This window comes from Schistocerca cancellata, chromosome 3, assembly GCF_023864275.1.
Source record: "Schistocerca cancellata isolate TAMUIC-IGC-003103 chromosome 3, iqSchCanc2.1, whole genome shotgun sequence".
NCBI classification, from domain to species: domain Eukaryota; kingdom Metazoa; phylum Arthropoda; class Insecta; order Orthoptera; family Acrididae; genus Schistocerca; species Schistocerca cancellata.
In genome coordinates this window covers 42,469,584-42,486,628 of record NC_064628.1, presented here as the reverse complement: position 1 = coordinate 42,486,628, position 17,045 = coordinate 42,469,584, and the positions used below count along the sequence as shown (strand labels likewise).

The window sequence follows — 17,045 nt, the reverse complement described above, 5'->3', positions numbered from 1 at the left end:
AAAACAGGAATTTAAGAAAATTTTGTTAAAGATCACATGTAAGAAAGATCATTGAGTACAATAATTGATTAAATAGTCACTCTTAAATGAACAACTTGAAAAAGCTAACAGAATTTACAGTATCTTGCTAATATTTAGCATATTTACTATACCCTTCTGTGGTTTTTTCTTGAGGAAGAAGTCATCATCTAATAGTGATAAGCATAATACAATGGTCAACAAATTGAAGAAGTTGTAATTTCCAGTAAGTATTATGCACACTTGCAGGAAGAGCTGAAAAATAGATGCACAATTAATCACATGATCATGGAGAAAGTAATTATGATTTGTTTACTTGCATACACAAATATAATGGCATCTTGTAAAGTTTGACATTTCTAACAACTGCATTCTGAGAGTAGACAACTATACAAGTGGTCTGTTGCAATTTGAATGCTAGTATACCCAATGTTAATGTCAGTCACAAGGTGGTGTTATTTCAAGGTACATATAAAACTTAATATCTTTTAACGCTGTAAAATATGCAATATGACCAAAATATACAGCTATAATTTAGTTTTGTAAGCACTAGTAAAACTGCATAGCACTAGATGTAACTACACATGATGTTTTGGGAAGAACAGTGAATATATTAGGAAGAGGCAGTACAGACTGATTCGAATAAAACATTTTATGTAACTTTTCAATTTTTATTGGCTACAGAGACACAGTAGTTGGAATGCAGACCAAGCATATACTCACAGAAGTTCTTAAAGAAAGACATTCAAAGTGCAAAGTAGATTTTCCTACACTCCACATCTGACGTCAATGCATCTTCAAATTCTCTTCATAGGCCTCTTGCAGCTTTTCTAAGGGTGCTTTGGCTTTCTTTTACGAGTGTAGCGCTATTTGTAATCTGAACAATCACTTTGTCATAGGTTTGCATTTTTCTTTTTCGACTTGGCCTTTCAACTATCCTCACTGGCAAAAAAATTAAATGGGAAAGGTATTAGGTCCTTGGTGGCAAAGAAATATGACCACTTCTGTTGATTTACAGTATCCCCTTTTCTTATAGGAAATGACCATACAACATGTGTGTGAGTATTTGTTAACTGTGGTACTTATGTGTATTGGCCGACAGTAGTCGACCTACTATTGTGTATCTATTGTAAATATAATAGATGCTCTGTGCATGTGGGTTACTCCAGGAATGATGAATTGGATTGTGTACATGTATGGAATGTGTTCAACACTGAACTGTGGAGACAAAAAGTGATAAAATTTCATCATGAGATCGCTGTTGAGACTCAATTCAATTACATTACCTACTCATTTTATTACTCACAAAGTCAATTTTCAGATGGCACGGATTCTATATGAAGTTTGATGCTGTGGATGAGCCTGCAGCACAGTCAATGCTATTTCACACCTTCGCTGCGAAAACTGTCCAGCTTCAGCTTCACTAATTGGGCCCGAATTGCACATTGCGGATTCCCTCAGACCATAGATTAACTCTGTTTACAAGTTCTGCTGATGCATCTGGTGATTCTGTGGACCTTTGTAGACAGGATTACAAACGGAATCTAATATTCCTAATAACAGGCAATATTAAGAGAGAATTCAGATTCATCTTCTTGGGAATGTTAGATTGCCCAATAACTAAAATGAGCATGCTAGAAGCACATAACCATCCCTGTGACTAAAGGAACCTCTTCCCATAATGCTGGAAGCAGATTTTCAAGAAAGTCTAGACAGTGGGACACTATGAACAATTAACTGATTACCTATCTTAACACACCACAAATTTCACACTTCGCAAAATGAGAAAATGAAGTACCCTATGACTATAATATCAATAAGTCACTATGGCAATCAGCCAATTCATACAAAATCAGGCTGTAACACTCTGTAAGAATATGAAATATAATGATCACATAGGCTCAGTCATGAGTAAAGCAGGTCGTAAACTTCGGTTTATTGTCAGAACACTAGGTAAGTGCAATCAGTCTACAAAGGAGACTGCTTAAAAATTACTTGTGTGATCTGTTCTAGAATACTACTCGTGTGTGGGACCTGTATCAAATAGGACTCACAGGGGATTTTTAAGGTATACAGAGAAGGGCAGCACGAATAGGTCTGTTTAACCTGTGGGAGTGTTTCACAAAGACTCTGAAGGAACTGAACTGGCAGTTTCTTGAAGATAAGCATAACTACCCGGAGGAAGTGTACTTACAGTGTTTCAAGAACAAGCTTTAAATGATGACTCTAGAAATATACTACAGCCCCCGACATATCGCTCACATAGAGATCGTGAGATTAAGATTAGAATAATTACAGTAAGCACAGAAACATACAAACAATCATTCTTTCAATGCTCCATACAAGAAAGGAACAGGAGGAAACCCTAATAACTAGTATAATGGCACATACCCCGTGCCATACACTTCATGGTGGTTTGCAAAATCTAGATGTAGATTTAGATTTACAGAGAAGTGTTCTTGCAAATATTTCTCCACAAAGGCATGTGTGTGTACGCTGTGGCAAGGTGAGCAGGGGAACAAGTAGTATGGTAGACTATCTCTGAACCAACCTACATGACACACAAAAAGAGGATCTTCATTGTTGTTTGGTAACCTAGTAATTTTATATAATTTCCTTGAAGTTTTAATGTGTGTTTCTCACAGTTATTGAGATTCTGGAAGTGATAAAAGTAAAGAAAATTAAGTTATGAAATCTCTTAATCCACTATGGAGTAGTGACCTCAACTATGACAGAAGATAAATCAATTATGAGTGAAATCAGTTCGCCTGAAGGGGCAGACTCTATACTCTCATAACGCATATCAGGAGTGGACGAAGAATACCAGAATGTTCCACAACCAAGGTTAACATCTGAGCAAGTCACAGACATTCCACCAATGGGCTGCACTGTGCCCTCCACATTGCACAGTAAATTTGTTGTGCCACTGTATATGCTGCAGATGCCAGACCTTTCGTCCCAACTTCCTGATCTCTCATTTGAGGCCTACGGAACCACGGACAATACCATTCAATTCATCACTGTGGGAGCACTGGACTCACAAAAATTACTGTCACTAGCAGACCTGCTGCACAATACACTCTTGGAAAGGAAATATACACACATCAAAATCAATGAGCTCTAATGAGTGTGCAAACCAACAGTTGTTCACATTCAGCAAGTGCTGTACAGAGAAACAATGAGAGACAAAATTCCTTTGGTCTTTTGGCAACACCTATGATCACTGGTTTTTGCACCTGAGGTTTCTGACACTATGCTTAGGCAAGTTTGGATGAGCCAGTTACCTTTCGTGGTCAAGAGTGCAGCAATTTCTGGCACCAACTCTTCTCTTGACTTTCAGCTACTCTATTGCAGATCAACTTTACCACATGCTGGTACTCTTGGACATGAGAGAAGTTTCACAAATAGGACGTCACAACATGGGGAGTACAGGCGCAAACAACAAGGTTAAAGATCAACAAACCCCACTAGCGGAACAGGTGAGTGTGCTATGACGTAACTTCAATGCTCTCAAGCAGCAAATCCACACAGTTCCAAACATGTCCATTGGCACACAACCAGAAAGACGACACAGAGCATGAGTTGACGGTAGCTAACAGGGGAAACTGTGCAGGTATCATGCACACTTCTGGTAACTGGTAATCAAAAGTGATCAGCCATGTGCTTACCCAGCTTTAACTTCTGTTTTGAACATCTGGATGATGTGTTAATTTTTTCTACTTTCACTTCTAAGCACAAAAACCAGTTACAGTCTATTTTTGGAAGACTTGCTGGATGTGGTTTGCAGATAAACAGAGACAACTGTGTCCTTCGCAAAGTAGTAGAGAATTTTCTGGGACATCGAATAGCCCCAGAAGGAATTAATCCCTTGCTATCTAAAGTAGTCTCATTGCAGGCAGCACTGCTTCCAGAAACATATAAACAGTTATGCTGGTTCTTGGGAATAGTCAGTTTTCACAGACAACATCTACCACAGGAAGCTGAGGGACAGGCACAACTCTCAGCAGTGCTTTCAGGCAGCCATTCGAGGGGACAGGGAGCTATCGTATGAACTCTGGAGATGTTAGTAGCATTTCACAAAGTTAAATCATTTGTGGGAGAAGCAGTACTTGTGGTTCATCCCATACCTTCAGCAGCACTAGCAGTGGTCGTCGACACTAGTCGACTGCAATAAGGCGATGCTACAACAAAAGATAAATGTATCACGGCAGCTGCTCAATTTTTGTTCTTGGAAGTCGTCTGAGGCACAGAAAAACTGGAGTGCCTTCTATTGGGAACTTCTGGCAGTCTATGAAGTAATCAAGGATTTTTAAATGCAAGATGAGGCCTGTCAATTCACTGTTTTCATGAGATTGCCACTTATGGGTTAAAACATGCTTACCTTGTCAAGGGGCCAAAGTAGGACGTTCTGTTCATAAACTGCTTGGTTCTTTTGAGGAGCCAACAGGTCGTTTTTCACATATGTACATAGACCTCATGGGGCCACTATCACCAGAGCAAGGATTAAAACATATTCTCTCAGCTATCAACAGATCTACCCAACGGGTCGAGGCTTCTATCATGGACGTCACAGCAGAAACCAGAAACACGAGATATCACAGTTCAGGTGCCCACAGTACGTGAGGTAAGACCAGAGCTGTTAGTGTGAGTCAGCCCTGTTCAATGAGCGAAGCACGCTATGCAAGTTTGTTCAGTATCGTTCCACAAGCTATCATCCAACCAGCAATGGCACAGTGGAACAGTGGCACAGGACACTGAAGTCAGTGTTTATGTGCCACAAGTCTTCCTGGCTGACTGATTTACTGCTGGAGTTACTGGGGCTGTGCACAGCAGTCAAATCTGACCTTGGTACATCAACTGCAGAAACAGTGTATAGTGAAACCTTAAGGCTGCCTTTGGATTTTTTCTCCACACAACAGGGATACCATACAGAGGACCCTGGCTCCTTGGTGCTTCAGTTGAGGAACTGCATCTCGAGCTTTCACCCTTCAACAGTGCCAGGTCATGCGCAATAGCCAATCTTTGTGCAGAAAGACATGGCTCACTGCACCCACATCATGCTCTTCTCTGGTGATGTTGGAGCACCTTAGCAACCGCTCTACAAAGGATCCTTTCTGGCTTTAGAAAAAGAGATGCACATGCAATGATGCTCTTGATAAAAGCCAAACCAAACAAAGAGTCCATCAAAAGGGTTAAACTAGCATACCTACCGCCATCAAAAGAGGTGGTACATTGTCAACTACCCTGTCAGCCGACAACTGCAGTCCGACCAGACTACATCAACTTTTACACTAGCGGCCTCAATTACGACTTCACAAACAGCATTGATGACAACTGCCACATACACATGCCTTTAAGAAATCTGATGTCTGACAAAGACCAGCGTGAAATGGCACCAGGACCATTTCACACAAAGGCCGACAGAACTATGACATCAGTACCTCTATAAAACAGAAGCTCTGTGTGACGAAATATACAGCACAAGTAGCATGGTGAAATATTTCTGGAGATAGATGATGGATGAAAAAGAGAATGCTTGTTGTTTTGTAACCTAGTAATTTTATGTAATTTCCTTGAAGTTTTAATGTTTGTTTCTCAGAGTTATTGAGATTTTATTTTAATCTATTGTGGAGTATAGTACCCACAATGTCACACCATGTATGCGAGTTGAAGAGTGTGACTGATGCAATCACAAATGACGAGGCCCCATCAATAAACAGTATCAATGGGATTACTCGGCTATTTGCTATTAGCCAATGACAAAACTCCAATCATCTACCTTTTTCTTCTTCTTGAAGGAGTTGAACTCATTGCAAAAAATAAGGATGGAGGGCATACGTACATAATGTCTGAATTTTTATGTTTGTGGAACACCAGTATGTGTAAAAATTCTGCATGTGCCTTTCCAAGGAGTATGTTCCAGCAATTGAAAATGCTTTTGCTTCATCCTCACACTGTTCATTTGCAGACTCAGACCGCGATCTGACTGCTGAGTGCTGCACTGGATTCTTGCAGTTTAGTGAAAACTTGAGTAAGCGCTCTTCAATCTGGTACTCTGTGGTTACGAAATCATCTATCCTATTACCTAAAGATGCAGCAGCGTTTCATTACAAAATCCAGACACAAATGTCATATCAGCATACTCAGCATTTGTAAATATGTACAGCATGCTTAAACGATGCAGAATAATTGGCTAACAAATCAAAATCACAATCAGTTGAAAAATTCAATTACACCACCAAGCATAATTTCACAACTTTAATTACATACAAAAATTACTATCGATAAATAAACCCACAGCAACACGACACATGAAATTTCTCTGTAGTCATTTGCATCTCTGTAAGCGATACAAGTTGGATATGACATATGGAATGTTTTATTCGAGGTAGTCTGTACTATCCCCTCCTAAAATATTTAATAATCTGCCTGAAACACACTGTACACACAAAGAACATAAGTAGTTTCAGTTTATGTGATTAGATGCTGACTAACAAAATCTGTCACTCCAATTAATTTTTATCTCCATTACAAAAGAGTCACTCTCCATTTTTCTACTAGGTGTAACTTTTGCCACTTTTGTGATTATTGTATGAAGTCTCAACTCAATTGTAATTACTTTTACTGAGTATTATCTAATGAACCACACCAGTCATTAGCTCTACTGAAACACTAATGTTCTCATAAAGATGGGATGTATGATTTCACAAATTTCAACAGCTTAACTAAATCCACTTCCAAGACCATGCACTGATATGCTAGAACATTGTGACCATAGACATACTATCCATATAAACCCGTTTATGTGAAAGCAGCGTTATCTCGTGAGGCACGAGTGCTCGCCAGACACACACAGTGAGCATGCCGTCTGTGTGTTGGTTGGTTTAAAAGAGGGGGGAAAGGACCAAACTACGAGGTCATCGGTCCCTTGTTCCAACAGAAACAGTGCCACAAGTGTGAGACAACACTCCACAAATGAAAGGAAAAACCACAACAATGACTGAAGGGCAACAACCACTCGAATGGACAAAAGGGGACAAGAAAACCACAAAGACACAAGAAACAGGTAGAATAGGTTAAAAAAAGAAAGCAGATTACCATGGCTGGCTGACCATGAGGATAAAAAGGAAAAGCCAGCCCCTCTGCAATACATTAAAGTCTCCACCCTGAAAGCTCTAGAGTGAAGGACACACAGGGACAAAGGACATGTATTAAAACTAAGAGCAAATGACAAAACTCACCCTCATGAATAAAAAATAAAATTAAAGTTGCTGTTGAGGCACTGTCACCCAACACCGAAGTTAGGTTGCTGGAAAGTTAAAGGTTCGTCGCAGAGCAGCTAAAAGTGGGCAGTCCAGCAAGAGATGGACGACTGTCATTCGTGAGCCACAGTGACACCAAGGTGGGTCTTCGCGACGGAGGAGGCAACCATGTGTCAGCCACGTATGGTCAATGCGGAGCCGACAGAGAACCACATAGTCCCTGCGAGAGGTGCCTGGATGGTCGCTACCTAAGGATGAAGAGGGTAGCACTGGTCGATAGCTTGTACGCTGCTCAAGGAGTCAGTACACAGGAGAAATGAGTCGCCTAGGGATGAGCGCATGTGCTCAAAAGCACGAGATATGGCCGCCAGTTCGGCAGTGAAAACACTGCAGCCATCTGGTAAGGAGTGCTGTTCTATATGTCCTCCATGGACACAGGCAAAGCCAATGTGACCATCAGCCATCAGTGTAAACCCCTTCATGGCCCCGGTACATGTCAAGAATCGAGAGGAAGCGACAGCGGAGAGTCGCAGGGTTAACAGAGTCTTTAAGGCCATGTGAAAGGTCCATGCAAAGCTGCGGCCTAGGTCTACACTGTGGAGGTGTCTGCGAATGAACCTCAAGTACAGGTGGTAAAGGCAAGGACTCCTGTTCGGAGAGAAGGGATCGCACATGAACTGCAATTTTAAGCCCTGACCTGGGCCGCTGATGAGGGAGATGAACTGCCGTGGACGGGAAAAGGAGATGGTAATTCAGATGCGCAGGAGAACTACAAAGGTGTGCAACTTAACTGGAGAGCAATTGACCACACCTAACGTGCAACAGAGGGACTTCGGCCTCCATCAGGATGCTGGTCAGTGTACTCATCCTAAAAACTCCTGCCACTATGCGAATGCCACAATGATGCACTGGGTCAAGTAAATGCAATGCTGAGGATGCCACTGAACCATAAACCACATTCCCATAGTCAAGGCAGGATTGAACAAGGGCTCTGTAGAGCTGCAGCAGCATAGAACTATCTGCACCCCAGTTGGTGTTGCTCATGCCGCAGAGGGCACTGACGAAGGTGAGGAAGCCAAGTCACGTGGCATCGAAAACAAGTCCTAAGAATCGATAAGTCTCCACTACAGTGAGTAGATCGTCCTTAAGGTAAAGTTCTGGTTTCGGATGCACAGTACGACGCAGACAGAAGTGCATAATACACAACTTTGCAGCCAAAAACTGGAAACCGTGGTCTAGAGCCCATGACTCTGCCTTGTGGATGGCTCTCTGTAGGTGCTGCTCAGCAACACCAGTACTGGTGGAGCAGTACAAAATGCAGAAGTCATCTGCATACAGAGAGGTTGAGACCGATGGCCCTACAGCTGCTGCTGCTAGACCATTAATGGTCACTAAAAATAGAGATAAACTCAATACGGAGCCCTGCGGGCCCCATTCTCTTGGATATTGGGGGAACTATGGGAGGCATCAACTTGGACACGAAAAGTACAAAGTAACAGGAAATTTTGAATAAAAATCAGGAGCGGGCCTCGGAGACCCCACCCATGTAATGTGGCAAGGATATGATGTCACCAGGTGGTGTCACATGTCTTGCATGGATCAAAAAAGACAGCAACACGGTGTTGGCATCTGGAAAAGGCTGTTCGGGTGGCAGACTCGAGGGACACAAGATTATCAGTGGTAGAGTGCCCCTGGCGGAAGCCGCCCTGACATGGAGCCAGTAGGCCACATGACTCCAGCACTCAACCCAACTGCCGACACACCATACGTTCTGGCACCTTACGAACAATGTTGGCGAGGCTGATGGGCCGATAGCTATCCCCATCAAGTGGGTTTTTACATGGTTTAAGCACCGGAATGATGGAAAGACACCATCGCAACAGATTAGAGTGCTCAGCATAGCGCTCAGCCATCACATTTGTGTCGGTAGATAACACACCATTTATGTTAATGACAGGAACACCTGTTGGTGGGAAGTTGACGTACAGCACCCAATGGTTGAGACGTATCTCTCCCAACACTCCTGCTTCCATCTTTTGATAAGCTGGCGAATGCGGGCAAGGGGCCATTTAAAGGCTATGAGGTGCTCCAGGGAAGGGTGCCACTTATGCTGCTGTAGAGCCCACCGACGTTCCGTAATTGTCTCAGTGACTTCAGCCTTTCGCTGGGGGCACCCTAAATAGTGAGGGATCGCGTTTTCCACCGCAGAAACAATTGTGGTAGTCGTCTGCTCGACCACCACATCAATGTTACCACATGGAGGGGAGCCAATGGTGACAGCAGAGGTGAAAGTTTTGCAGTCCACCTTGTTTAAAGCCCATCTGAGCAGGCGTTCAAGGTCCTGATGCTGGGGCAGTGACAGGAAGATGGGGAAGCGGTCACTACCACACAGGTCCCCATGTGCTCTCCAGTGGATAGATGGGAGAAGACCTGGTCTGCAGATTGATAAATAAGTCGCTGAGTAACTACCATGAGCCACAATGAAATGTTTGGCGGCCCCAGTATTTAAGAGGCAGAGGTCGAACTGAAACAGTAAAGTTTTGACATCTCTGCCTCAGCCAGTAAGCACGGTGCCACCCTGGAGGTGTCTGTGAATGAACCTGGTCCAGGGGTTATGGGTGTTAAAATCTCCCAAAAGTAGGAAAGGTTTAGGGAGTTGATCAATCAGTGCATCTAATACATTCAGGGGTACAGCACCATCTGGAGGACGATACACACTGCAGACAGTTATTTCCTGCGCTGTCCTTATTCTGACAGCCACAGCTTCAAGAGGGATTTGAAGGGGCACAGTTTCACTACAGACTGAGTTTAGGACATAAATGCAAACACCACCTGACACTCGATTATAGTCGCTATGGTTCCTGTAATATCCCTTATAGCCTCGGAGGGCACGGGTTCGCAGTGCCGGGTACCAGGTTTCCTGGACGGCAATGCAGAAAGCAGGTATAAAGTTTAACAGTTGGCATAGCTCAGTCAGGCGGTGGACAAAATGGCCACAATCCCACTGGAGGATGACGTCATTATGAGACTGCGAAGGCATGGAACATTCAATGAGGCAGTTTACACCGCAGGTTCACCTGCTACCACCGACTTATCCCCAGAGCAGTCCATACCCATTGTGTCTGAAGGTCCAGCGAGATCTAAATCCTCAGCAGATGCCAGAATCCCCACCTTATCCCCAGACGCAGAGCTTGAAGGTAGCTGTGGTGTGGGTGCCACTGCAATTTCCTTGGTCTTAGGGGCCTTCTTTTTGGACTTTTATCGCTGCTCCTTGGGTTTCTCTGGCTAGGAGGGCTTCACTGATTCAGTTTTTGGCACTGAGGATGATCGTGAAGCCCTACGACCAGCTGCTTTTGGTCACTTCAGCCACTGGAGGGCATCATCTTTCCCATTAGCAGAAACCTGGGAAGGGAGTGACCCAACGGACCCTACCTGATGAGAGGAGCCGCAGAAGACTTTCGCTTCTCCAGCTCAGAAGTGGGGACTGGTGTCCCCGATGGTTGGGGTAGGGGTGGGAGTGCACCCAAGGTAGGCAGTGAGGGGGCAACAGAGGGAGGGGGAAATGCCCCCCCCCCCACCATTAAGGGGGCAGGTGTATCCCTCTGGCTCTGAGAGCCGACTGGAATTCGTGGAACTGTTAGGGCTACAACTGTTCTCGTAGCAGCGGCATATGAGGAGCTCATAGCCACAGGATGTAGGTGCTCATGTTTTCTCCTAAGACCATCATAGGTCACTTGGTCCAGGGTCTTGCGTTCCATGATTTTCCTCTCTATTTGTAAAATCCTGCAGTCTGGTGAGCAAAGTGAATGATGCTGTCTGCAGTTGACACAGATGGGAGGTGGGGCACATGGGTTATTGGGATGTGATGCGGATGTCCACAATCTTGACAGGTGGGGCCAAAAGTACAGCAGGAAGACATATGGCCGAACTTCCAGCACTTAAAGCACACATCAGGGGAGGGATATATGGCTTGACATCACAGTGGTAGACCATCAACTTGACCTTCTCGGTTAAGGTATTGCCCTCAAAGGCCAAGATGAGGGCACCAGTGGCGACCTGATTATTCCTCAGACCCCGATGGATGCCCTGTACGAAATGAACACCTCGCCGCTCTAAATTGGCGCGCTGCTCATCATCAGACTGCAAAAGAAGGTTCCTGTGGAAGGTAATACCCTGGACCATATTTAAGCTCTTCTGTGGCGTGATGGTAACAGAAACATCCCCCAACTTGTTATTAGCGATTAAGGTCCGTGACTGGGCAGAGGATGCTGTTTTTATCAAGACTGACCCAGATCGCATTTTGGACAAGCCATCCACCTCCCCAAACTTGTCCTCTATATGCTCTTCAAAAAAACTGTGGCTTCATCGAAACAAAGGAGTCCCCATCAGTTCTCATACACACGAGGTACCAGGGTGATTAAGGTTCGCTGCCATCCTTAGCCTGGTGTGGCCAGGGAGGGGAATGATTTAGGGTCACACTTTCTTGCATTGTACTGAGACTTTGAACGCTTAGAGACTGCTGGTGTTCGATCACCAGCAAGTGATGACGTGGTACACTTCTTCATGTGTTATCCGCCTTGATGCCACCAATTCTGACCATGGTCCCTCCCCATGGGTGCCACCCAGCTGCAAGAAAGGCCACCTGGCAGGATGGCCATTGCTGAGAGTCCCAATACCCAAGGATGATGGGCATCTACTCCTTTGGCATACATGGGGAGTTGACGGCACAGGTATCAGCAGAGTGATCCCTGTGTTGTCAGGGGCTACAATCTATTGGTTGTACATGGCGGCCCCACCACAACGGACTGGCTACCATCCTGGATATGAGGTGCAAAGAAGTCCATGGTCATTGTCGGCGCAAAAAGCTACACTGCATAGTGCATGGTGGAAAATGCACCCAGGTGTTCTCACCCAAGAGATGGAGAATGAGCTGGACTGCAGTGTGACGACAAGAAAGTGAGCTAAAGATCTCCATGCACAATGGACACGATGCACCTTGTAAGGCGCCCTTCCCCAACTGAGCTCTCTTCGGGAAAATTGTGAGAAATGGAGGTCAAACCCTACAGGGGACCATCACAAAGGCCGAAAGGTGTGAGAGCCCTTTTAGTCGCCTCTTACAACAGGCAGGAATACCTCGGGCCTATTCTAACCCCCGGGCCCACAGGGGGGTGTCCTTGTGTAGAACGGGGAAGCCATGCAATGTATCTTGAGTTTGACGAGGGCAGATTGTGATGCCCAGAGGCTCGGCATAAGCATTTCGAAAACTGCACAACTTGTTGGGTGTTCAAGGTGTGCACTGGTGAATGTCTTCAACACGTGGCAAAACCAAGGTGAAACCACACCTACACATCGTGGGGTTGGGCAGCCACCCCCAAAATTACAGATGTCAGACATTGTAGGCTGGGCAGACTGGTAAAACAGGACAGGTTCTGAACTGTGGCAGAACTAACATTAGACTTGAATGCTAGGCAGAGTAAAAGTGTCTGATCTCACAGTGCACTGACCACTCCTAACGATGGGCCTCTGCAACTAACGAGCCATGCATGTTAATTATGACAAATGGCCACATGACCATTGGCACTAGACATTGGCACAGTGGCAGAGCACTGCACAATATAATGAATACCAATACCTTCTTCATCATGCTGATAGGAGGGCGTGAATCCCTCGTCTTCCAGGGAAACAGGTCCTTGATATCTTTATAGGGGAACAGAGACTAGCTGGCAGTAGCTCCATTACGCTCTGGGAAACATTCACGTGAGCCCCCATTGGTCCAATGGAGCTCATACAAAGCACCATGACAGCCAAGGAGTATCATACACTGGTTTAAGACCATGTACACCCCTTCACAGTGATCAAGTTTTCTTACAGTAGCAGAATTTTTCAACAAGATAACGCGTCACATGCCAATGGTAGGAATATGTTGGAGTGGTTTGAGGAACACAGTGATGAGTTCAAACTGATGTGTGCTGGTCTCCCAGCTCACCAGATCTGAACCTGATCAAACACATCTGGGATGTGATTGAATCTGGCTTCAGAGCTCATCGCCCCCTCTCCCCAAAATTTATGGGAATTAAGTAACTTTAGTGCAGATGTGGTGCCAACTCCCTATAGAAACTTACCAAAGCATTACTGCTGCCACGCCACAAGAGGTCACCACTGTTATTTGTGCCAAAGGTGGCCATAGCGGCTATCTGGTGGATAGTCACAATATTCTGGTTGATCAGTGTAAATGCAACTGTTGAGAATTTTCCTTGATAAGAACAGCAAGTTTTATTTTGTCACCATGAGAGATAACCCACATGATGAAAGGACGTTATGTTTATAATCACTTTTATCTTAATTATTTATAGCAGCAAACAACTCTGAAACCTTGCTTGTGTTCAATTGATCAATTAACTTCAGAAGACTCAGAACAAATTGAAAGTATCTAAGCTGCACTGCCTTACAGTCAGCAACAGCTTATAGCACTAGAAACCTGACAGAACAAATCACAGTATCTCAAAACAACTTCCTGAACACACACACACACACACACACACACACACACACACACACACACACACACACACAAAATACAACTTACAAAATTATAAAATAATTAATGGTACAAACCTGTATATAGAATGCTACAACCCTTACTGATCGAACAGGAACGAAGAACAAGAGTGGTAAAGGCATCTCAGCAATATTAGCTCCAACACAAGTCAGTTTCAGGAACCATCTTGGAAGGTGGTGCGCATACCAAGCCAAGGGAGTGGGTATGCACTGTGATTCAAAATGCACAGTGAGTGCTGAAACAACATTATGCAACTACATACCAATTATCATGCAATACAAGGAAAAAGGGGGGAAAAACAGTTAACTACATTTGTTACGTTAACAAGACACCAATCAGTATATACCTTCAGGAAACACAACTCTAAACAGAACTGTGCCTCCTGAAAGTAAGTAATGGTCAGCCCATCCATCTGTTAAGTTAACAAACTCCTGGGTGGGAGTCTCCTCAGAGTATTAATTGCACTTCGATTAGAGGACCAATCAAATCCTACAAAACAAGATAAAGTGGGTTAATCTGCACAAAAACAAGAATATATTGAATTCTAGAGTGAAGGAAATTACTGTCAGGAAGGGAAAAGAAGAACTCCATTAATGCATTATAAGAGTGATTACTACCATGCCACATATTTTTATCTGTGTATCAAAGAGTAGCAAGACAAAAGTAATTATTCCACAAGGCCCAAGAATTATAGCAAATCAAAGAAGTGAGTGTGTAAAAAATGAATAGGCAAAGGACAAATAAGAATAGTATAAAACTGAAAAACAATGAGTATGGAATTTAGAAACAACAGAGTGCCATACTCTATATTAAACAAAAGAATAGAGAAACTAAGGTCAGTGCAAAAAGATTGATAAAAAACTAACAAAAATGCAAAACTAAAATGATTATGCCTACAAAAGAACAAATTTCACTTAGGCATGGAGGCCAAGGTGGAAGATTAGGGCAGAGAAAGGACAAGGGGATGGGTGCTCGGAGAAGGGATTAGAATGGGGAGGAGGAAGAAGAGGAGTGAACGGGAGGGGAGGACGCGGGGGCAGAGGGGTGGCAGAGGTGGAGAGAGGCAGAGGAAAGAGGGGGCGGGGCTGACAGGTAGTGAGGGGTCCAGGGCTGGGAGGAGCTAGGGCAGGGAGAGGGGCTGGGGCACGGGAGGACAGTTCAGAATCCCCTGCTCACTCTTCAGTTTGCAGACCTATGAACCATGAAAGTATATGAACACAACCTAGCGATCCACATTCCCTTGTGCGTCTACCCCACACATCTCCTCTCTTCACACTTTTACACCACCAAAACGCAACTTATCTCTTTTTATGGACGGCTATGCTGCACTTCTATATGGTACACACTTTTTTGTTTTTAACCCACTTTGTTTAAAGATAATAATCATACCATTAGAATAATTTTTTTTAATAATTTGTTATTTTTCCATCCCTTGAAGGTGGAAGCTATTAGTCCTACATAAAAAATGAAAAGAAATTTTTGGAGGCTACTTAATGTAGTATAATTTTGTACTGAGAAACATTTTCACTAGACGCTGCAGGTTTTAAGTTATTCGAGAAAAACCTAAAAAAGTGACGTTGAAACCCACCCTCACACCAATGCTCATATCCCACAGGTCAGGATCTTTAACATGCCGTGCATCTTCATAGCTTTGCAGCGCAATGCTTGTTCCATAAAATTTTGGGTGTACAGCCACATGAATTTCACTACTTCTGGTATTTCGACAGTATACCATCCAGCCATCTTCAGAATGAGCTGGGTGACTGACACTCGAGCACTTGCTCCGTCCTTTAAAACCCGCAAACTGCACCTCTGCGCATGCGGCCACAGATACACAAGGTGCCAGGGACGTTGATCGGTGGCAAAAAGGTACAACATATGCATGAAATTATGGCTGCACATGGGAAGCCTATCATCAAAAATAGGACGGATCCTCAGCAAACACAAAGTGAAAGTGATTTTTTGCCCTCCAAAGACAGCAGCACTCCTGGGGTCTATTAAGGATGATTTGGTGCTCCGGAAGCCTGCAGTTTACAAGACACCCCTTGAGTGTGGCCTTTCATACATCAGACAGACAATATGTTCAGTCCATGTGAGATACACAGAGCACTGCAGGTACACCTGGCTCTTACAATATAATGAATTGGTGGTAGCAGAGCACTGTATTGACACTCGGCACTACGGTGTACAATAACGTCGAAATTTAAACCTCAATTTTATCTTTCTCGGACTCAGTGGGGAAAGAAGCAATTAAAAATTCATTGGCAAGGAATTTAATTAAGAGAGATAACAGGACAAATTGTGAAATCTGGCATTTTCTGTAATGAACTCACAAAGACATCACAATGGTGCAGCTTGCAGTGATACATTGATATCAACCGTGCAGCCATAGATCTAATTTCATGCATATATTGTACAACTCTGCTGCCCATCGACATCTCTGGTTCCTTGCATGTCTGCAGATGCATGCACAAAGACGCACGTCTGCGGGTTTAAAAGGACACCACCTTATTAAAATAAAAAACACCTTTGTTTCAACGACGTGGCAGTACTCCTGCACAATTCGTAACTGCCCTCCCACAGATTTAGTTAAAAATATACCTCTTTACATACCAGCAATCAAATAACATCAACTTCTAATACATGTTACTTCAACTGACTAACAAAGTCAATGGTCAGTTTATCCTGCACATTGACTACAAGATGAATCTGTAATGGCTTTGTCTTCGGTATCACCATTTTTTTGTAGTTTTATGGCATGATTACCAAGCAAAACCTACCATCTTTAAAACAAATGTGCGTACTCTCAAAAGCTTCAACCGCAGCCAGTGAACAATTTCATTCTCTTAGAACTCAGATTATCACCATGCTGGCAGTTGATTTGCCAAGCTGCTGATGAGCTCCAAGGACATAAGAAGCATGCAGTGGGTAAGCTTCAGATAGTCAGGCCATGTGAACTTACTTTTTTTTTGCTATGTTACATAAAGATTTTACAGATTAAACAAGGATGGTAAAAGACAATGATGACTGAAAAATACAAAAGTAAACTGTGACTAATAAATAACACACACACACACACACACACACACACACACACACACACACACACACACACAAACACACACACACATTACATTTCCATTTTCAAACTTTTTAGAATGCGTTTTACTCCAAATATGGAAGGCGAAACAAAATTACTTAGCATT

The 17,045-nt window shown here is 43.6% G+C and overlaps 1 protein-coding gene across 1 annotated transcript in view; it reads right to left on the bottom strand.

Moving 5' to 3' along the window:
• The window catches only part of LOC126176880 (lipase maturation factor 2-like), an 89,893-nt gene that overhangs the window by 34,476 nt on the left and 38,372 nt on the right, over positions 1-17,045 (bottom strand). The window contains exons 5-6 of the mRNA XM_049924080.1: positions 13,896-14,074; positions 153-273 (exon numbers count right to left, since the gene is read on the bottom strand). Coding sequence (XP_049780037.1) covers positions 153-273; positions 13,896-14,074 — 300 coding nt within the window. The remainder of the gene's footprint in view (positions 1-152; positions 274-13,895; positions 14,075-17,045) is intronic.